This window comes from Pimephales promelas, chromosome 15, assembly GCF_988280905.1.
Source record: "Pimephales promelas chromosome 15, fPimPro1.hap1.1, whole genome shotgun sequence".
NCBI classification, from domain to species: Eukaryota; Metazoa; Chordata; class Actinopteri; order Cypriniformes; family Leuciscidae; genus Pimephales; species Pimephales promelas.
In genome coordinates, this window is record NC_142783.1 from 11,577,455 (window position 1) to 11,599,940 (window position 22,486).

The window sequence follows — 22,486 nt, forward strand, 5'->3', positions numbered from 1 at the left end:
CCATTTTAATGTGATTTAAATTTTATTTTAAAATTCCCTTAATTTGTGTAAGGACAGAGCATCAAAACATTAAATGGGAGTGAAACTGCACCTTTTCCCTGAAAGTTCTCCATTCATGAGCCGTATCCTCTAGCACCCTCTCTTGGCCTCGTGCTACACTGCGTAACCTGGTCCATCGCTGCCATACTGTGGTCATGGATCGACTTATGGTGGCTTTACTGGCGTCACTTCCAATCAGCTCTAACTGGGACGCTTGCTCTTCCAGACCAGTCAACTTTTCTTGGAAACTGTTCACCATGGATACCAACGACTGCAGGCCAAAGATAAAGACATTTTGAATTAGTTTATCATCATAGACAGTTGAATAAGTTTATTTTCTCAAGAAAGAGAGTCAATATGGCATAGTTAGCTTACCTTATGACTCCTGAGTTTCTCTTCAGCTTCCTGGCCCGTTGCAGCCTTGGCTGTGGAAAACTCTGTGAGCTTCTTCTCTGCCTCATTCATCAGCTCAATGGCTGTCTGTCTGGCCTCCTGATATGAATTCCACTGGGCAACACAGCTGAAAAGGCCACATTATTACTACAATAAGTAGTCTTAATTGGCATCAAACTTGGGTCAATTTACAATAACGAACCCTTAATATATCTAAGACCTCAAATGTTCCGGAAAACAGCTGTGTTCCAAAATGTACCTGTTTAAAATGTCTTGGTGGCACTGTAGCTGGTCTCTGACCTCCACACCTCTCTGCTGTGCAGACTCCACACTAAGTCGAAGCTGTTCTTTGGATGTTGGGTTGACCAGGTTTTCAAGTTGAGGTGGCAACGATTCCAGCTCCTCAAGAACACCCAGGAACTCCTGTTCAGTGGCCATGATATCTTCTTGTTGCCTCAAACACTCCTCGTAGTTCTCCACGTCCACCCCGAGACTGGCCTGTTGCAAGAAGCCCACCGCGTCCTCCAGCCACTCACATGCTGTTTGCATTCTGGAGTGATACTTCTGACACAAGCCAAGAGCTTGCTCTAATGTAATCTTTAAGACAAACATTTGGATTCATTAGTTAATAGAAAGCTACACTATTAAAAAGCAAGGTTTCAAAAGGTTTTATATGCATAGAAGGACCATTCCCCCAAGAATCATTCATGGAACAGTTCTTAAAAGAAAGTTTTTTTTCCAAGTGTCTTCACTTTTTCCACTATAAAGAACCTTTTGAACAATAGAAAGGTTCCATGGACACTTAAAGAAGCATTATTTTTATAGAAGGGTAGGGTAACCATTGGTTGACTAGTCACTAAGGAACTCTTGGTGGCTTAGCCTTATAGGCACACCAGAATCCCATGTTGGGGTACAGTATCTAAAACACAACATAACGGTGAAGATGTATGCAAGGATCTTGTGCTTTAACTAATAGTCTTGATGGTTTCAATAGAACTTGCCTGTTTAGAGCTCAGGGCACGTTGAACATCAGCCTCCAGCTTGGCCATCTCTTGTAGACTCGAGTCCACGTGAGCGGGAACGAGCTCATTGGCACTAGTGTACTTCTGCTTCTCTCTGGTGCTAAGAGCTGCCACTATCCTCAGCCTTGACTGCACTTCCTCTTGCATTATCTGTTGCTTCCGGATTTCCTCCTGGACTTTCTCAATCTTGACGTCTACCACCACCTCAGAGCCAAGTTCATCTTTGATTTGCTGGAGCCAAGTTAAGGTCCGATTGACTTCGGTCTCAAAGTCTTTACTCTGCACAAACCTGTTCTCACACTCCACAATTAGTTCTCCAACAGCTGACTGTAATGACTGAAGCTCTTCCTGCCAAGAGGTCACCCGCTGCTTTGAAGCCTCGTGTGCAGCGGTATCCATGTGGGATACCAGGTTATCCATCTGCTCCATGAGCCGAGTGAGGTGAGAGCTGGCACCTTGAAGACTAGCGGCCAGGGAATGATAGTTTTTCAATCTCTCCTCAGCTGACTGTGTCTCCGCATTAACTTTCACCAGTTGCTCTTTGGTGGCCTTTAGCTCGGAATCAACCTGCATAGCCATGGCTTGGTGGTCCTCGAAAGATTCCAGAGTCTCCTCTAGATGTTCTACCCTCTGCTCAATCAATCTTTTGAGTCCGTTGTAAAGGCTAACAAGTTGAGTCATTTCTTCAGGTCTCCAAGGTTGACCAGTGCTTCGAAATCCCTCTTTCTTCTGGTTAAGCTCACTGACGGCTTGTCCGAGATTGGTTAACTCCTCTTGGAGGGCTTTATAATCAGCCAGAAGACTGACGACTTCCTCAGTCTTAAGGCTGACAGACTGCGTCCCCAAATTGTAGAACTGTTCCTCAAGTTCTTTAAGTGCTTTGTGGGTGATATCAATAAAGGAGGCATATTCCTGTCGGGCAAGAATGGCTTGCTGTATTTTCTCTTGTTTCTCTTTGGCTAGTCCTAAAATATTGTTGTACTGTTGAGGAAGAGCAATCAATTTCTCATCTAAGTAGCAATGGTCGACTTCATTCAGAGTGGGAAGTATTTCTTGACCCGTTCTTTGCACAGTTAGCAGAAGGTTCTCATATTCCATGGCTTGATCCAATATTTGTTGGTATTTTGTAAGTTGCGAGCTTAATTCTGCATCTCCATTCATGAGGTTGATCTCTGGGAAGGTCACAATATCAGCTTGCTTCAACCACTGGCATATCTTCTCGAGATCTACCTTGAAATATTTTCTAGTCACCAATACCTTTTCCAGCTCCTGAAGCCTCTGGCTACACTTCTGTAGAGCAACCTCGAAAGTATTCTGCAGCTCTTGGAGCTTGTTTAACATCTCGGATTTCTCTTCTTCAGAGGCATCTTTCATCAAATCCCTACCTTGGGACCACAGGGAGGTCAACTCACTCTGGTAGGCCCTCAAGCTAGTCTGGATGTTCCTGCTTGTCCTCACCTGCTTAGATAGGTCATCGGGAAGTAGGGCTATATAATCCTCTGCTTGTGCTTTCTTCTCGTTCTGTTGGACCCAGGTGATGGCTTGATTCACAGCCAACAGGAACTGGGTTCTCTCAGTGAAGGCTTTGCTTAGGTGTTTCCTACGTTGAGCCACTTTGACGCTCAAGGACTCCACTTCTGCTTGAGTTTCAGAGATGAGCTGCTGCAGTCTTTGCCTTTCGTTGAGCCCAAGATGTGCTAAAACCCTATCTGCATCGCTCATAGCCTGTGCCAGCAGAAGCTGCTTGACTTCCAGTTCACTGCATACGGTGAGATGGTCAAAGAGGAAACTCTGTGCTAGCTCAGGTGGAGGACTCATCTTCATGGCTTCAGACAGGGCAGGCTGCTGCTCCTCTGCCCATTCGCGAGCTTCCCTCAAACGGGCCTCGACTTGGCCCATGTCTTCAAGGGTCACAACGGAGTCTTGGATCTTCCTCTCAATGAGGCTCTCTAGATGGGCCCATCGTTGCTCAAAGTGGCCGATCTGCTCCTTAACCAGCTCTTTGTCATCCAGGTTTAAGTGGTACATTACTTTTTGCTTCTGTTCTTTGAGGTCATCAAGTGTGTTTATCTTTTCTTTAAGAACAACAGAGAGTTTCCGAAGAGCCTCCAAATGATCAGATGAACTCTCAGCATCGGTTCTACAAAATTATGAAAGAATAATGTAAGTTTGACACTTTCAAATGACACTTTCAATGTAGCACTAATTAATAATAGGTCTACCTGGCCAGGTTATCCCATTCCTTGGACACCTGTTCAAAGAGGGCTTCCATGGCACTGATGCAGTCATGATACTCTTTAGTCCTTTGCAGATCTTCCTCTCTCTGAGCATGCAGTTTGTTAGCCTGATGACACAGTTCCAGCCATGCATGAGTCAATCGACCAATCTCTGTATGCTCAGGAGACTCCTTCCCTTCTGTCAGCTTACTCACAAGCTCTGTCATTTTAGTCAGAGTGCTTTGTCTGCTTTGAAGGTGCTGGCCAAATTCCTACAGGCAACATGAGCAAAGAAAAAAAGACAAGCATAAAAAGAGAGACAAGAGGAGAGATGAAAATCTTTTACGTTATAAATAAATCTCCCTGGTATTTTTGTGCAGAATTCATAGGTGCACATTATTCTAAAAATAAAAATGTCTGTTGTCATAATTTGTCATTAAAATGTAATAACTTTCTCCACATTTAAAACATTTAGCTTTTGTCCCCGTTCTGCTGATATAATCAAGGCCAGGACAGGTAAAAAATAATAAAGCAACAAAACCATAGCCAACTTTTTTTCTCAACCCACATTCAATTTTATATAAATACAGTATACAGTATATTCCTAATATAGATATATAATGTAATATTTTTTTAAATTAAATTAAAATATATATAAACATTATATGAATCGAGATCAGACACATATATTTACTTTGGCTTGATCAAGCATGTTTTGAGCAATCTTGAGCTCCAGCTCCGCAGGTCTCCTGGAGAGACTTTGCAATTGCTGTTCCATGTCCTGGAAAAGTGTTGCAAGTTCCTGTTTCTGCTCTTTAATCTCCCTCCAGCTATCTGACAGCTCTTGAGAAATGGTCATCCTCTCCTCAATCTGTAGAATTGACAATATCAATCATATTTTTAATAACTACATCAATTTTACACCCCAAAGCGGCGTTAGTTAAGTCTACGTGATCAAACTCACCATTGTTTTGGTTTGCTGTATTTTGGCAGCTGTAGCCCTTACAGACTCATCAGATAAATCACACACTGAACAAACCAGGTCAAGATATGTACTGGCCTGCTCTTGTAGGGCCCTGAAGTGCTTCACCTGTGGAGTAAGTAGTCAAAATGTAAATAAATATCATTAAAACATATGTGTCCAAAAATAATAATAACGACAACATAAATACAATAGCTCCACAAGTGCTGTAAACAATGTCTATACAATTCCCTTCACTGTAAAAAAAAAATATTGTTGGTTTAACTTAAAAAATGAAGTAACCTGGTTGCCTTAAAATTTTAAGTTCACTGAAATGGAAAAAATTGAGTTAATACAATGAAGGAGATTGATTTAATTATCAGAAATTTAAAATATTATGTTATCTGAACCACATAAATTATTTCTTTTTGACACTGTTTTAATACTTTTTTAATAAATTTAAAACACTGTCAAAAGCTGTTCATGATTTGTAATCACAACATTTTTTCTTTTGTCAAATTAACTTAAATAATGTTATATATATATATATATATATATATATATATATATATATATATATATATATAAGGGCTGTGAAATGGTTAATCGCGATTAATCACATGCAAAATAAAAGTTTGTGTTTACAAAATATATGTGTGTGTACTATGTATAATTATTTGTATATATAAATACACACACACACACACACACACACACACATAAATATGAAGAGTTCAGATGCAAAAGCCTCTAAATGCCATTTGAAATTTTCTTCTTTAATGATGATTTTTATCAAACTTGTATATTTAAGTTCAGTAATTTCACTTAAATGACAATTAATAGGTAATTATCATTTTGAAATTACTGAACTTAAATATACAAGTTTGATAACAAATCATCATTAAAGAAGAAAATTTCAAATGGCATTTAGAGGCTTTTGCATCTGAACTCTTCATATATATATTTAAGAAATATTTGCTTATGTATTTATAGAATTTGTATGATACATAAATATTTTATATATAAATAACATATTTTTTCTTAAATATATGTATGTGTGTGTATTTATATATACAAAATAATTATACACAGTCCACACACATTATGAGCTGCATATTATGTAAACAAACTTTTATTTTGGATGCGATTAATCGTGATTAATCGTTTCACAGCTCTAATATATATATATATATATATATATATTATTGTTACTGTAATCTATATGATATTTGTTTAATTTTGTTCAAAGCTGGTTCGTTACAGTAAGCATAGACTCACTCTCCTGCTCTGTGGCATCTACCTGTTTCAGAGCCTCTTGAAGGCCATAAGGAGTCTGCGTCTGTAACTGGATCTCGTCTTTAACGCTGGACAGCCACGTCTGACACTGCTGTAGGGTGTCCTGATGGCTGACGTGCTTCTGGAGCTCACGGTCAAGACTCTGATACACCTGATGATGCCAAACGTTAAACATTAGACTATGAAATAAACAAGGCGACATTTCTGATAATGCAATCCTTTATTAGCAGGAGTGCTCACGCGCTGAGTCGTGCTGCAGATAGCTGAATAACTGTCTCTGGTTCCCTGCTGGTGTGCCTGGATCTGCTGCCTGATCTTGGCCTGCACCTGCTCTGTGCAGCTACAGGCGAGACGTTCGCCTTTGTCCTTCAGGCTGCTCAAACGCTCCTCAAAACCAGCTATCTCCTCCATTATTGCCTGAGAAGAAACAAGCCAAATCAGAAATATAATTGACAAAAATTAAGCTAAGTAAAGTCAGTAGTTACAAACATGCATATGTATCTAAAAAATATGAATATAACAGTGTAATATGTCAGGTGATACAAAAGGATGTGACTTCTCCATGGTTTGTTAGTTTTTTTTTTATGGTAGTTTTATGGCTTGCAAGTTGTTGCAAAGCTATAGTTCATGGTCTGGAAGATATGAATAATAGCTATAATAACAGTGCACACACCTTGTGTCTGGCTAGCTGTTGTGTGGCCGTCTCTAAATTGCCACTTTGCGTGGAATCAGACGTGACCAGCCTGCTAGACATCTGTAACAGCCATTTCTCTACTTCTTGTAGTTCACTGTTATAGTCCTCATGCTCTCTCACGCTCTCCGTCAAACTGCGAACATGAACCTACAACAGACCAGCAAAACGCATGGAACACAGGTAGCAGAGAGACGTTTTCAAAGGGTCTTGTTGTATTATGCATGACCATACCTTGGCATCCTTGCATAAGTCTTGATAGTCGGCTTTCAACTTGCCAATGTTCTCGCTGACAGACGGGTCCCGGATGGTTTCAAGAAGTGCGTCTCCCTTCTCTATAACCGATTTGACAGCTGACTCATGGGACTGGATGGTCTGCTGGATTGTCTAAAGGAAGCATTTGACACAGAAAAGGGTTTACATGACTCTCTGAAGACGGCTGTGTTAGAAACTATGCATAATTGTTCATGCTCATACAAAAGTGATTTATCATGTTCCTGTTTATTCCTCACTCTCTGAATGTTGCTATTAAAGGCCACTTGCATCTAATAAAACTCCTTATAAAACATTGGGTAACACTTGTAATAACTACACACTAATAATAATTAGTTAAGTATGAGTAAACCATTAATTCATCATTCATAAAGCATTTATAGACATTAATAAGCATTTTATAAATACAGCTATAAATGCTTTCTTCTTGACTTAAAAGCATATCTATAATTTGTTAAATAATTGTATTTTCATCCTTTATTAATGATCATTTCTAAATGAAGAATTGCATTTTTTATGAACCAGTTATTTAAGAGTTGTCAATGGTTCGTAAGATTACTTAGAGCGTGTAAGTAAATGATTAATAAACTATTTAAATGTACATTCATACATCTTATCAATCAGACGTATAGTGATGGTTAATTAATGTGTTAATAAATGCTTTATTAACATGTATTAATGCTGTAATTCAGGGTTAATTTGGGTAGTTATAAAGCATTTAGTAGTGGTCAGTTAACTATGTTCGTGAGCTCACCTAAAGTGAGGACTAGTCATGCCTTGTAAAGCATTTTTAAAGGCTGTTAAATATTTCTATGTTCTGTATCACTGTGTTGTGTTTGTTACATTTTACTGTTTAGAAGATTGACGAGTCTTTAAATCGCCTTTATAAATGCTTTACAAAGCATGAATAGTCCTCACTTTAGATTAGCTCACAAAAATAGTTAACTGACCACTACTAAATGCTTCATAACTACCTTTATTTACTACATTTACTTACACATTCTAAGTGATCTTATGAATGACTGACAACGCTTAAACAACTGGTTTGTAAATAATGCTATACTTCATTTAGTTAGTATACTTCAATTATTAATTGATCATTAACAAAGTATGAAAATACAATTATTAAACGATAGATATGCTTATAAATCAGGAAAAAATGTATATTTATAGGTATATGTATAAACTGCTTATTAATGTCTGTTAATGTTTTATAAATGATGAATTAACTGTTTACTCATGCTTAACTAATGATTAATAGCGTGCAGTTATTATAAAGTGTTACCAAACATGGTAATGAATTCATTGCATTTGTCTTCGTTCTCTCACAAAAAATCTCTGTTTTGATTACCTTATATTTGGCTAGCTGAGCCTTTTTTTGGTAAAGTTCAGCCTTTGGCTCCACAGGGGACGCCAGTAGTGATTTTGTCTCTGAAAGCCATTGTGATTGAGTCTTGTATTTGTCCAGGAAGTCTTTGGAGAGCTGTATGGATTTCTCTGTGGCACTGAGCTCTGACCGCAGAGCTCTGATCAACGCCTCCAGCTGGGAGAGTCGGGCGTCGACTTCCTCCTTGAGCTGCTCTGCCTCAGGTTCCTCCAGGAACGTCATGGCACGATCAGTCTTTTCACGCATGGTCTTCAGGAAGGTGTGACCCAGCTCCATATCACCCTGCAGAGCCTGAGGAATAAAAAAAAAAAACTTCATATGAGGACATGCCCTAGCTTCTGTGATTTTTTTTTATATATATATATATATAGTTTTAAAAAGTCTCTTGTGCTTAGGATACATATTAGAAATAATTCTAATATGCTGATTAGGGCTGGGTATCGATTCAGATGTTCAAATTCGATTCGATTTCGATTCGCAAGCTCTCATTTCGATTCTCGATTCTTAATTCAATTCTCGATTTGACTATAATGAATATAGATGTAATACAAATCCTATATTTATAAAAAAAAAAGAACAGTGGGCATAAGTTTACAAGTGGTTTATGCAACACATGGAAGCTTGATTTCAATCTTTTAATTAAATTGAAAAAGCAATACAAATACAATAGAATAAAGACACAAATAAAGAGACATAAAAAGAAAAAAAGTTTTGGGGGTATTTTAGGAGAAATAATACAGAAACTGAATAATCCAATGTAAAATAACCCAGGAGAGTCTTTTAGTCCTGACTGAATTAAATGCAGAGGCCATTAATTCTGATTGCTTACAATTAATGGTATATTATGTTGTTATGACAACAGAATTAAAGACAGACACAAATGGCTGTGTTCACTTTAAGAACTAGTGCGCGAATCCATTAGTGTTTCATTATACTGTCTGTCACACGCGTTTTATGCTTATTTAAGACATAACCGACTGTCTTTATGAGATTACTCACCAAGACCAGAGTTTTGACATCATTTTGCGTGTTTTTAACTGTTAAAGCGATATAATCCACGAAAAAGAACTTAAGTTACTGACGAGCTGTTTGTGAGGCGCATTTAGGCTTTACTGTATATGTGCACGCAGTGAAAAACGAGCACAGGATAGTTTAAATTGATTCAACGTCTAAACTGGTAAAACCTAAAAAGACGTGAAAATGATAAACGTTAGTTAATATGCAATGCTGGCCCGCTGGCAAGTGAATATTCCGTCATGCCCCGACATCTAAACACGAGTGTGCATCGTATGTATAGCCCTGAATATGAAAAAAATCGATTCGTGGCCGTTGAGTATCGATTTTGAATCGACCCCATTTTAAAAATCGATTCATCGAAAAATCTATTTTTTTTGCCCAGCCCTAATGCTGATTTAATTTTAAAGAAATACTTCTTCTTATTATCATCAATGTTGAAAACAGTTGCGCTGCTTGATATTTTTGTGAAAACCATGATAATTGTTTTTCAGGATTCTATAATGAACAGTAAATTACCACATTTTTTTAAATAGAAATATTTTGTAACATTGTCTTTACTGTCCCTTTTGATCAATTTAATGCATACTGAATAAAAGTATAAATTTTGTCAACCAAAAAAAAAAAACGATTGACTTGATCAGTGCACATTTTTGAACGAAAGTGTAAACTTGCACGTGTTAAAGTATAAAGCTGCTTTATCTTAATAATCAAAGATCATATTTGTCAAACCTCTAATTTTTTCATCTTCTTCTCCATGGAAACACGATCGACCACATCAATGGTAGTAGTGGTCACACCACTGAAGTTCTTTTGTGCTGTGCTCAACCAATCAGAGAAGGTGCTAAAGACACTCTGGGACTCTTCAATAATGGACATTTCCTCCTTCAGCTGTTTGATAGTGTCCTGTAAACACATATAAAATGAACAGTTTGGCAAGTAAGGCAAGGCAAAAATCCCCCAAAAATGAGTTAAATCTGACTCCACTGTGATAAAATATTCTTGAAGGAAAGAGTGCTAAATAACATAAGTAAATTATATATTTGTTTTATTCTAAAAATGCCTTAAGTTGTCTTTTAGGGGCAAGGTTTGTGTTAAGGCTAGTCTTTCACAATTAAAAATGGGTTTATTTACAAACAAAATAATTATATGATATGCCCCCATTTAGACAACCCCTCTTTGAAAAATGATTCATAAAAAGAATAAATACTGTTTATTAGGGTTAGGATTAGTCTGAGGTGATTACAATTCGATTTATAAACACTCTATAGAAGGTTTATGGTATTTCTTCATTTAATTGGCTAGGTAAATGTGTGTTTAAAGTGTACCTGCAGGTGTAGCAGAAGGGCATGATAGCGGGACGTCAGTTGTGTGGCTCTAGCACTGACTCTGCTGCTTATGGGCATCTCTTCTAAAACCTGTTGGGCCAGGACACTGAGACCCTCGATCTCCTCCTGATAGGCCAGCACCTCCTCATGCCAACCCTGAAGAAACAATCACAACAATATATCACTGACATATTCTACAGTGAATAATGTCATCTTGGGTTTGAACCTATGACCTTTAGCGTACCAATCCAGATTTATGGTAACTACAGTATGTAAAATGTTTTTTTTTTTTTTTCAAATTTGTGAATAAAACAAAGATTACTGGTGAGCATTTTACAAGAAAATACAAGTCTTTCTACTACAAAATATCTCATATAATTCAATGTGTTAATTGTTGTTTCTTTGTGACTATTTGTGAAAACTAGCAATTTCTAAGTAAATCCCACACTATTTTTTTGAGTGAATCCAACCTTCAGGAGATGTAGCTGTGCCTCTTTCGTTCCTCTGTCAGAGCGACGTCCGGAGCGTAACTGTCCTTTAGTTTCCATCCCCTTGAGCCAGTTATCCAGCCGCTGGAACTTCTGCTCAATCTGCCGGAGTTTAGCAAGAGCACTGTTGAGGTGAGATCTGGTCTCACCTAGCCGGGTCTGATACGAGCCCCACTCCTGCTGAACCGTCTCCAAGCATCGGTCCTCTAACTGCGGGACGCCCCAGGGAATCACCTGCTCTCGGGTCACCAGCAGCGTGTTGAGCAGAGCGTGACCTTCTGTGCAGTGCACCTGCAGCTCCTGGAGATGGATATTAGTTATTTCTCTATGCATATTTATATTCAAATACCAAGTAATCAAACATTTCAGCAGATAATAAAAAAAAAAATATATATATATATATATATATACACATATATATATATACACACACATATATATATATATATATATATACTTTTTTAATCATTCTAGATCACATCGGTATTGGCTAAAAATTGCCATTTCTAATTTCTAATGGCACTCAGTCATTTTAAACCACATGGCAGGGTCCACTAGGGGGGTTTCCAAGGGATGGCTTGAACCTGTCCCGTCTGAAGTTCCAGTAGTGTCAGTTACTTTTCAAACATTTTATGGTCATATGAAACAAAACAAAAAAGAACTTTTTGGCAGCAAACACTTAATATGGGTTTGGTTCACACAGCAGGGATTATAAAGTACCCCACACTGTAAAAATTAATATGCTTTATCTAATCAATAGAATTGTGGGAACAGATTACAAGCAATATTATTAATTAAATTTAACAAATTAGTATTGAGTAATAATTAATCAAATTATCCCTTACAAGTTAACCATTTAAAATGAGCAAAGTTTACACCAAAAAAATAAAAACTAAATATCTCACTAACAGACAGACGTCAAAGATTAATTAATAACTCTTTATTTTATATTGCCAACAATGAAGACACCTGATGTTAACAAGCAGAATCACTGAAGGAGAAAAACGTAATTTTAAAACAAACACTGATCACCATAATGGTGACTTCAATTTGGTTTTTTTTTTTTTGGTTGTTGTTGTAAGTTTTACTCATTTTAAATGGTTAACTTTTAAGGAATTTATTTGATTATAATTCAATTCTAATTTGTTAAATTTAATTAATAATATTGCTTGTAATCAGTTCCCACATTTTTTTTTTTTTTGATTAAATAAAGCATATTAATTTTTACACTGCAAAAACTCTGCTGTATCTTTATGCTGTGGGCCTAATTTTCTGCCAGAGATCTTGGGAATCTTGTTCAGATACTTCATGGATTTGATCAAATACCAACAGATAAAAAATCTAAACCTGACAGCCTGTGCTAGAAATCTTATAATGGGCTATGTTTGGATCTTCCAACAGGACAGTGATCCAAAAAAAAACATCAAAATCAAAACAAAAATGGGTCACTGAGCACAAAACCAAGCATCTGCAATGGCCATCCCAGTGCCCTGACCTGCACCATATAGAAAATGGGTGGGCTGAACTGAAGAGAAGAAGCAACAACATGGATCTGGGAATCTGCAGGATCTGGAGAGATTCGGTATGGAGGAATGGTCTCTGATCTCTTGTCAGTTGTTCTCCAAAATCATCAGGCATTATAGGAAAAGACTCAGAGCAGTCTTTAAAAAAGGAGGTTGCAAAAAGTATTTAATAAAAGGGGACAAATAATTGTTTCCAACGTGTTTCGGAGAAAAACATTTCATAATGTGATTTCCCCCCAATTTCAATTCTTTTACTTCAATAAAAGGTTCGATTTTAGCATTTTTTTGTCATGCAGATTTATTTTTTACAGCCATCTTTGATCATATTTACCAATATATATAAAACAAAATTTAACTTTCAACAGAGTCTAAAATGTGCTTAATATTTTGTCATAAATAATTATCTTTGAATTATTTACTACTTATCTTATCTTAAGCATTAAGTTTGTTAATGACATATTAAATGATTTGGCAAATACATAACTAAATATATAATATATAAGTCAATAAAAGAAAAACAATATTAAAACTCCTGCAAGAAATGAACAAATAAGGTTCTCAGCATATAATGTCCCTCATCTCCTGACCTGTAGTTTGCGTAGCGTGACCTCTAGAGTCTCGACGTCTCCCTCCAGCTGTGTGTAACAGCTCAATCTCTCCTGCTGTTGCTCCAGCCAGTCTTTAAACTCATGCAGACAGCTCTGGTACACCTGATGGCCCGAAACCAGCTCCTCCGCTTTGGCAACTGCACACTGTGGAAGAAAAAATGTGAGTGCATCAGCACATGCTGAATATTCGGTATGGTGACCAATAAGGGATGCATTATACAGTACCTGGGCTTTATTTTTGACAATGTTATAGCGCTCTTGCAAGTCTTGAATCTCTAGCTGTGTGACATAGTGCTCGGCCATGTTGGATCCCTTCATGGATATGACGTCCAGAACACTGCTGTGACTCAAAACATCTTCTGATAGCAACTGAAATGAGGAGAATGCTTGTAAGACAGGACTGAATACAGTTCCAAATTATTCAGAGACTCAATAACACCGTACTTTGGCTTTGCCCAGGTTGGTGGTTTTGTCTCTCATCTCAGAACACTGTTTGTCTGCAGAGTTTAAAGTCTCTTCCACAGTCTCCATCCAGCTCACAAACTGACGCACGTCCTCCTGGTAACTGGTCCACTGTGACAGAGCGCCCTCCAGTTGACTGTTCAACCCAAACATAACACCCTTTAATATAATAACTAATTCAAATTAAGCAAAGAACACTCTTTTTAATAACAACCATTTTTTTTGTCTGTACGAGGTTCTTGAGTTCGCTATATACTAGTTTTGAGTGTTCTGTTTTAATCTCAATGAGAAGCTGTTTTGCAATGATTTCAGATTTATTATTCATTTGTTAGGAAAAGGAATCAGACTATCTTGCCAAGCTAAGAAAAATGTGCTCTAAAAACATTTTGCTAACATTCCATTTAAAGGGATAGTTCACTCAAAAATGTGCCCCTGTATGAATTTATTTTTCTGCTGAACACAAAAGAAGATATTTTGAAGAATATGGTTAATTATTTTCCCACTGCCTTCCATAGTATGGAAAATAAAATACTATGGAAGTAAATGAGACCCATTAACTGATTTCCGACATTCAAAATATCTTCTTTTGTGTAGAAACTCATACAGGTTTGGAACAACAGGAGGGTGAGTAAATGATGACAGAATAATGACAGGAGAACTCCGGTCAATTTTAACATTGAACTTGTTTTTTTGTACGTTTGGAGTGCTGTCAGTACAGACAAAAACGACAAAAATCGGTGTTGCCTACATCGTGTTATCCTCTTTTTAAAATTCGCACCCTGTTGACTTCAATGGGGCATGTTCTAAACCTGCTTTTAGCCTCTTAACATTCTTGATTTGTCATTACAAGCGCACAGCCATGTGACCCGTGTTATTAAGAGTGACCACGGTCAATCTGACTGCAGTAGATGTGAAAGATATGAATAAAAATGATGTTAATTCAGCCAGCGCACATACCTCTATTTGCTTCCTGTTTTCGGTCGAAGCCCACAGTAGTCGATTGTCGAGTTCACGCGCGCGATCACTGGCAAACATCATCTCAAACCTCCTCTGTGTGTTCAACATCTGATTCGGATGAACTATCCATTTGAGCTGATATTCATCAGTGGTAGGTTTGAGATGATATTCACCAATGATGCCGCGCGTGAACTCGACAATCGACTACTGTGGGCTTCGACCGAAAACAGGAAGCAAATACAGGTATGTGAGCTGAATTAACATCATTTTTATTCATATCTTTCACATCTACTGCAGTCAGATTGACCGTGGTCACTACATGGCTGTGCACTCGAAATGACAAATCAAGGATGTTAAGAGGCTAAAAGCAGCTTAAGAACATGCCCCATTGAAGTCAACAGGGTGTGAATTTTAAAGAGACGATAACACGGTGTTGGTAACACCGATTTTTGTTGTTTTTGTCTTTACTGACAGCACTTCAAATGTACAAAAAAATTAGTTCAATGTTAAAATTTCTGAATGTTCTCTGAACATTTAAAATGTCTAGTTTTTTTAAATGTTCTAAAAATGTTTTATCACTTTGAATACGTTATGGCAATTAAAGTTTATGAATGAAAATAACTTTTTATTATTATAAAGTATGTGTGTGTGTGTGTGTACATATATAAAATAAAATAAAAATTAACTATTCTCTCCTACCACATAAAATTACTTTACAATGACATATTAGTGTATATACTTTTCAATGAAATCCATCAAATACAAATTTAATTATCAACGAACCAAGTGTATTTTTATGTTAGGCTTTTGAACTGATTTTAATAAAAACCATATTAACCTTTTGCACTGAATAGATGCTGACAGCAGTCCATCCCAGGAGTCCTTGAGGTCCTCGATTTGTTGGTGGACCAGATTTACTCCCTCGGCGGATGTGTTCCTCTGAACAGACTCTCCTCTTGTTAGCAGCATTTTCAGCTGTATTTCCTTCTCTTGACGTGCCGTCAGTAAAGCCTGGGTAACATGTATGCAAAAACCTCTCGTTACATGCAAACTACATGATAAAAATGCCCATACAAATCATGCAAATGTCATAAACAATCAAAGTCACATACTTTAGATCAAATTTTCAGAATGATACTGCACGGTATATATTGGCCAATACAAAAGTAGTATGCGAAATAGTATGCAATATTCAACAATAAACATTTCAGTAGTGTAGAATTCGGTATGCTACTGTACATTAATGTTGCATGACCTCACTCTATTTTATGTTTAATTTATGTGGCATCAAGTTCTCATTTTGGAAGTAAATATGGTGACAGATATTCTCGGCTGTGGTCGTCACCTCGAGTTTGATCATCCTGCTGTCCAGCACGTTTTTGTCTGCGGTTGGAGTGCAGTAGGTTTGCAGCATGTGACTGGTATCAGCCACCCAGTTCTGCAGCTCTTTCAGGCCCTGAGAGAACAGCTGGTGCTCGGACACAATACGGTCGATTCGAGAGGCTTTTTCCTATCAGACAGGCACAACATAATTGGATAAACAATCACATCTCAAAGATAAAGTGAATCATTTGCTTAGGATAATATGTCCGTGACCCATACATGATCATAACATACAGTTAATAACAATTATTTGGTAGGGGTAGCATCTTATTAGAAATAGTCATTGAGTTAAAAGGAAAGCAACAGCAATTTTTTAGTCATGTTGAAAACTTACAGGTTTGGATGATTATTCCATGTGATTTGTTTTTGTTTTTTTGTTGTTGTTTTTTGTATTTAAGCTATAACAATACTTACACTGTCCGAAATACATTTTTTTGTGCAACTATTAAGTACTTAATTGAGAACCTAAACACAATGTGAATATAACATCAAAAACAATATGTTTTAGAAATTTAATACAATGTGTTCTTCACCCTAAACAGAAGACATGGGCTGTGTCCAAAACCGAACTGACGTAAACATTTAAATGAACATATTAAAGCTACAATTTGCAGGCTTTTTGCAGTAAAATAGGCAAAAACCACTGGGCCAATGTTATATATTATATTATATATGAAGAGTTCAGATGCAAAAGCCTCTAAATGCCATTTGAAATTTTTAGAAGAAAATTTCAAATGGCATTTAGAGGTTTTTGCATCTGACCTCTTCATATATAACATTTGGATATATAACATTTAGTTGATCACTTAAAATATCGCAAATGTTTACAACTATTTGTAAATCGTGAGAAAATTGCGATTTTAACCAAGGAAACGGGGCGTGTGAGCAGGGGTGAGGAGTCGCCAGTCAATGACGTCATATCCGCGTTACCCTCGGTTGCCGCTCATGCTCCAATAGTAACCATGGCGACAGATGTTGGCAACTGGGTTATGCCCGTTATGCCTAGAAGGACGCTCACACTATTGTTGTTTTGTTTAAACATTAGGGACCATGGCAAGCAGACTTTGAGACAAAAAGAGGACTAAAACGAAGATCAACATATTTCCAGATGCCGAGAGCTCCACGTCTGCGACTAACTTTGACTTGACAGATACAGAGAGACAGAGTATTGCATGTACTTTATTAGACAGGTGAGCAAATGTACATAAAACTAATCAATAGTTAAAATGTTAGAATATGATCTGTATGTTGTTCTTATCCATCTAGCCTAAGATACTTAGTCTCATACAGTCAACACACAACCTAACTAACAACATTCAACACACTCAGATGCCTTTTAGTGTGATAGTGTAACTGATAGAGCAAGTGAAACAGCGCTGGGTTACCTCAAGTTTCATTCCTCTAATAAACTGACCTGTGTGAGTAATTCAGCATTTGCGTGTAGTTCGGTAGAATGAAATGTCCTTATTCTTTTATATCTGCGGGACTCACGTTGTGTGTGGCGCTTGTATACGTCTAGCAATCGCGCCCTGCTTCACACCACAGTCTTGTTAAAAACATCAATGTATTCACTCATCCATAAAAGATCCATCAGCTTGACGACAAGATCCATAATTACGCTTAATGCGAAATATACGTCATCAATATACGCCTTTGTTATTGTAAGAGTTTAGCGACCCCTGGTGGCGAAACATCCTGCATATTGTACCTTTAAGGACTTTTTTTTTCAGATATCACAATATCAAGTTTTAATATTATTAAATGTCATTTAAATATCCAAGCAAACATTTCGTTCTTATTTCTCAGTTTAAATAAATAAATTTAGAATTTAAAATTTAAAAATGTAAAGTGGATGGATGGATGGATAGATGGATAGATGGATAGATGGATAGATAGATAGATAGATAGATAGATAGATAGATAGATAGATAGATAGATAGATAGATAGATAGATAGATAGATAGATAGATAGATAGATAGATAGATAGATAGATAGATAGACAGACAGACAGATAGATAGACAGATAGATAGACAGATAGATAGACAGACATGGACAGATGGACAGGTAAATAAAAAATACAAATGAAAATAAAAATACGCTTTTAAACTTATAAATGAATTTACTGCTCCATCAGACACCATTTTTATGTTGACAGACCTTTACATAAACATTGGATTGTATGTGTCTTGATGCCTTCCATTCTTTGTTTGATACCAGATAAAACCGAATTTTTAAGGTTTGGGACACAGCCCTATGTGCGCACACAGTCTGTCGACCCCTGCAGCACTGGGGATGGGTAGCCATCAAGCAGACAGATGGGACGTTACCTTGGTCAGGTTGCTTAAAGCTAGGTACTGAGCTGAGAGCTGCGAGACACGGTGCACAAAGCCCTTTCCGGCCGTGTGTCCGTCCCACAGCTGCTGGGCCTTCTCCCTCAACCTGTGCAGCTGAGACTCCTTAGAGGCTAATTCCTCTAGCAGAGACTGTGAAAGCACAGGCACGTTAGCACACAGAAGCATCGCACACAGTCCTGGGGTGTTAGTCAGGTGATTAATAAAGCAACATGGCAGCATATGAACAGCACAGACGTTAAGACTGGGGATAAGCGATGTTAAAATGTGCATGACAGAAAAGCAGACTAAAGCATGACATGAAAGCAGCTGTTTTCTACACTTGATCACATATGTACTGATCATTTTGACATTAAAGTCTAATGACCCTCCTTACTTTGTTAATACACATCCCTGGTTTCATTGCGCACACATCAGAGGTTGTAATTATTGTTACTTAAAACTAAAACTAAAAGTTTTTGTTAATTGAAATAACCTGAAATAAATATAAAGATTAAATGGAAATTTAAAAAGTACCTAAATTACTAAAATAATTAATATATTTAATATATTTTTGAAACAGCACATACAATTACAAAAACTAAAAAATATACGTATAAAATATTCACAATATTAATAAATAATACAAAAATAACACTAACACAAATCTTTATAACTGTCTTTATAATCTTCTATCAAAATAAAATAACTTGGCTGGCCTTTAAAAAAACGACTTTGCTTTTCGAATGATGTCATCGAGATTTCATAATGTTAACCAACATCCAAATAGCTATTTAAAGGATTAGTTCACTTTTGAAAAAACTTTTGCTGATAATTTACTCACCCCCCATGTCATCCAAGATGTCCATGTTATTCTTTCTTCAGTCGAAAAGAAATTAATGTTTTTGATGAAAACATTGCAGGATTTTTCTCCATATAATGGACTTCAATGGGAACCAAACGGTTCAATGTCCAAAAAAAAACTTTCAGTACAAACTGCAAACTCGTTAAAAGGGATTTAAACGATTCCAGACGATAAATAAGGGTCTTATCAAGTGAAACGTTCGCTCATTCTTTTTAAAAAATAACAAAGTTTAAGTTTTATAAGATCAAACGCTCGCCTGGCTCTGTTCTGTGGTGCATGTTCGTGACTCTCCTGTTCGAACTCGTTCAAAAAAAAAGAACAAATCTTTTTCCAAATCAATTTGTTCGTTTCTTTCGCCAAATAAACCAAATGACTCGGAAAAATATTTGTTCATTTTGATGAACAAGTTCGAACAGGAGTGCATTACAGAACAGAGCAAGGCGAGCGTTTGAGCTTATAAAACTTAAACTTTGTTATTTATTTATAAAACGAGCGATCGTTTCGCTTGTTAAGACCCTTATTCATCGTCTGGAAACGTTTAAAGCTCTTTGAACAAGTTTGCAGTTTGTACTTAAAGTTTCTTTTGGACCTTGAACCGTTTGGTTCCCATTGAAGTGCATTATATGGAGAAAAATCCTGGAATGTTTTCATCAAAAACCTTCATTTCTTTTCAACTGAAGAAAGAAGACATGGACATCTTGGATGACATGGGGGTGAGTAAATTATCAGCAAAAGTTTTTTCAAAAGTGAACTACTCCTTTACATAAGCCAAATAACTTATGATGTATAAAATCTCTGCCCTACATATTTTTCCAACTGTATTAAACAGTATACATATTTTTCTCATTGAATTTCCAATTTGACAGAGAAATACGTCACATTATGGAAATGAAATGAGTTGTTTCATGTTCAGCGGCAATGCCATGAAGCGTGACTACTCCGACCAGCTAGAATGATGCTTGTGAATGGCTCTTCTGGTAATGGCTGTGAATAAAGGTGGTATTGATTACGTTGTACTACACCTGTAACCTGTGCAGTTCCTGTTTCTTGGCTGTGAGGTCATGTAACCGACTGTTGCTCTCCCGTACGGCTTCTTCGGTTTCATTCAGCCAATCCTGGAGCGGCTCCACACTTGTTTCAAAGTCCCGCATCTGAGACTGAAGATTCTGGAACAAAATAGTCAACGATGCTACGTTTAAAGAGAGAACGATTGATTAGCAAGATCAGGAATTTACAATGTTTTTTGTCGGCTGAGGTCAGAGATGTATAGTAACGAAGTAGAACTACTTAAGTACTAAAATGCTGTATCTGTACTCTACTAGAGTATTGTTTTTTTCTCATACTTCTACTTTTACTTCAGTAGATATTTTCGATGAATTTAAGACTTTTACTTCGATATTGTTTTGAATGTTCTGCTAGTTACTTGTTACAATTATAAAAATTTTACGAATCATTCGTTGCAAGTTGGCTTTCATACTTCCTAAATCACACGCCAGTTTTATAGGATAATGGTATTGATTGACACACACATTGACAACTAATGCAGGGGTTGTCCTGCAATGACATTTTTTTGGCGGCCAACAAAGCAAATTTGTATCCCGCCAAAGCGGCTTATTTGATTGCTAGTTCAAACTTTTGACTGCTTTCTTTAATAATTACATGACACAATACTTGTACTTTTACTTTTAGTACTTAAAGGTGCAATGTGTAAAAAAGTTGAGTATCTATTAACAGAAATGCAATATGACATCCATAACTATGTTTTCAGTGGTGTATAAAGAACTTACTTAATTAACCGTAATGTTTTTATTACCTTAGAATGAGACATTAATAGCTCCATAACCGCGGGAATCCCCTTCTATGAAGGTCGCCATGTTGTGACGTCATATTCCTACCGTAGCCGAACGCGAACAAACAGCGCTACAGAACGCGTTTCATCACTACCTTGAAAGAGAAGTAGCGGAAAGCTGGAAGCTAGCCTTACACTCCGTGAGTAGTGACTTTTCCCTTGTGAGTGGTGTAAAATATGTAGTTGGGATTGTTTCATGTAACTTAGTTCTCCCTCGCTGTGTTATGGGTTTGTTATGTGGGAATAGATGTGCTGTTACATTCGTGAGACAGCTGATGATTAGTACTCATGTCATTGACCGTAAAACAGTACGTTACAGGAATCACTAACCCGTCGATAGAGACTTTTAGATCACTAAAGTCGATCGCGAAGAGTTTTCAAAATCAGAGAAAAAAGCCTATTGTGTGTAGTAAATAGTATCTATGGGATGAGGTGCGCGCGTCAAAAATGCACAGCGCGCGCACTTCCGACCTTTGGACTCATGTGGACGCGTCCCAGCTCAGCCACAGTAACAGCTCATATTAGCCAGCTAAACTATTACTACCCTGTTAGAAAAAATATATAGCTGCTCCCTCGCTGTATTATGGGTTTGCTACAGTATGTGGGGAGAAATGTGCTGCTGGTTACGTTTGTGAGACAATCAGCTGATTACTAGTATTATATTAAATTATATATTAAAACCCTTGATCCTCACCTGACTATGGCTTTGTAAACAGTATCCATGATGTGGTTTATAATGGACTGTGGTACAGAAACAGTGACAATGTTACACACTCTTGGCTTACTCTGGCTATTCTCTGCTGTCTCAGCCGACGAGATGTTTGGCCCGTTTTAGCAACCGTAGCTTCTTCGAAAGGGAGGGGTGAGCAGTGGGCTGAGCCCTTAGTGCAAACCTGGTGCAAACTCGCAACCGAACCGCTAGATGTCGCTAAAAATCCCACATTGCTCCTTTAAGTAGTGAATTTTAAATTAAACTACTTGCAATACTTAAGTACAAAAAATTTTGAATACTTTAGTACTTCTACTTAAGTGTGGTGCTTAAGAACACTTCAACTTCTACCCAAGTCACTTTTTTTGATAGAGCACTTATACTTTTACTGGTCTGTGTTTCTAGTACTTTATACATCTCTGGCTGAAGTCCTATGATCTAAATGATTTCGCCTTGAGAAAAACATTGAAAAACATGAATAATAAATGTAACTAGATTTTTAGATGTTGCAGGTAGTTGCTATTGTGTAATGCATTGGCTGTTTTGCATGGAATCTTTTATTTCCGCAACAGAATTAATAAAAAAGGTTATTTGCACTTTTTATCTCACAATTCTGACTTGCTATTATGAGGTAAAGTCAAAATTGTGAGATAAAAAGTCGTAATTACCTTTTAGATTTTTGATTCCCTG

The 22,486-nt window shown here is 37.1% G+C and overlaps 1 protein-coding gene across 10 annotated transcripts in view; it reads right to left on the minus strand.

Annotated features, from left to right (window-relative positions):
- Positions 1–22,486, minus strand: part of syne1b (spectrin repeat containing, nuclear envelope 1b) — a 164,356-nt gene that overhangs the window by 68,743 nt on the left and 73,127 nt on the right. For 9 of the 10 annotated variants that reach the window (XM_089120128.1, XM_089120131.1, XM_089120130.1 and 6 more), the window contains 22 exons: positions 20,261–20,404; positions 18,371–18,526; positions 16,004–16,168; positions 15,497–15,669; positions 13,684–13,837; positions 13,465–13,608; positions 13,219–13,383; positions 11,091–11,408; positions 10,621–10,776; positions 10,025–10,198; positions 8,243–8,569; positions 6,853–7,005; positions 6,601–6,768; positions 6,168–6,344; positions 5,932–6,078; positions 4,635–4,760; positions 4,365–4,541; positions 3,677–3,942; positions 1,434–3,594; positions 692–1,029; positions 415–559; positions 92–310 (listed from right to left, as the gene is read on the minus strand). In XM_089120128.1, the coding sequence (XP_088976254.1) occupies positions 92–310; positions 415–559; positions 692–1,029; positions 1,434–3,594; positions 3,677–3,942; positions 4,365–4,541; positions 4,635–4,760; positions 5,932–6,078; positions 6,168–6,344; positions 6,601–6,768; positions 6,853–7,005; positions 8,243–8,569; positions 10,025–10,198; positions 10,621–10,776; positions 11,091–11,408; positions 13,219–13,383; positions 13,465–13,608; positions 13,684–13,837; positions 15,497–15,669; positions 16,004–16,168; positions 18,371–18,526; positions 20,261–20,404 (6,153 nt within the window). The remainder of the gene's footprint in view (positions 1–91; positions 311–414; positions 560–691; positions 1,030–1,433; positions 3,595–3,676; positions 3,943–4,364; positions 4,542–4,634; positions 4,761–5,931; positions 6,079–6,167; positions 6,345–6,600; positions 6,769–6,852; positions 7,006–8,242; positions 8,570–10,024; positions 10,199–10,620; positions 10,777–11,090; positions 11,409–13,218; positions 13,384–13,464; positions 13,609–13,683; positions 13,838–15,496; positions 15,670–16,003; positions 16,169–18,370; positions 18,527–20,260; positions 20,405–22,486) is intronic. The other variant, XM_089120132.1, reaches the window with a different exon arrangement.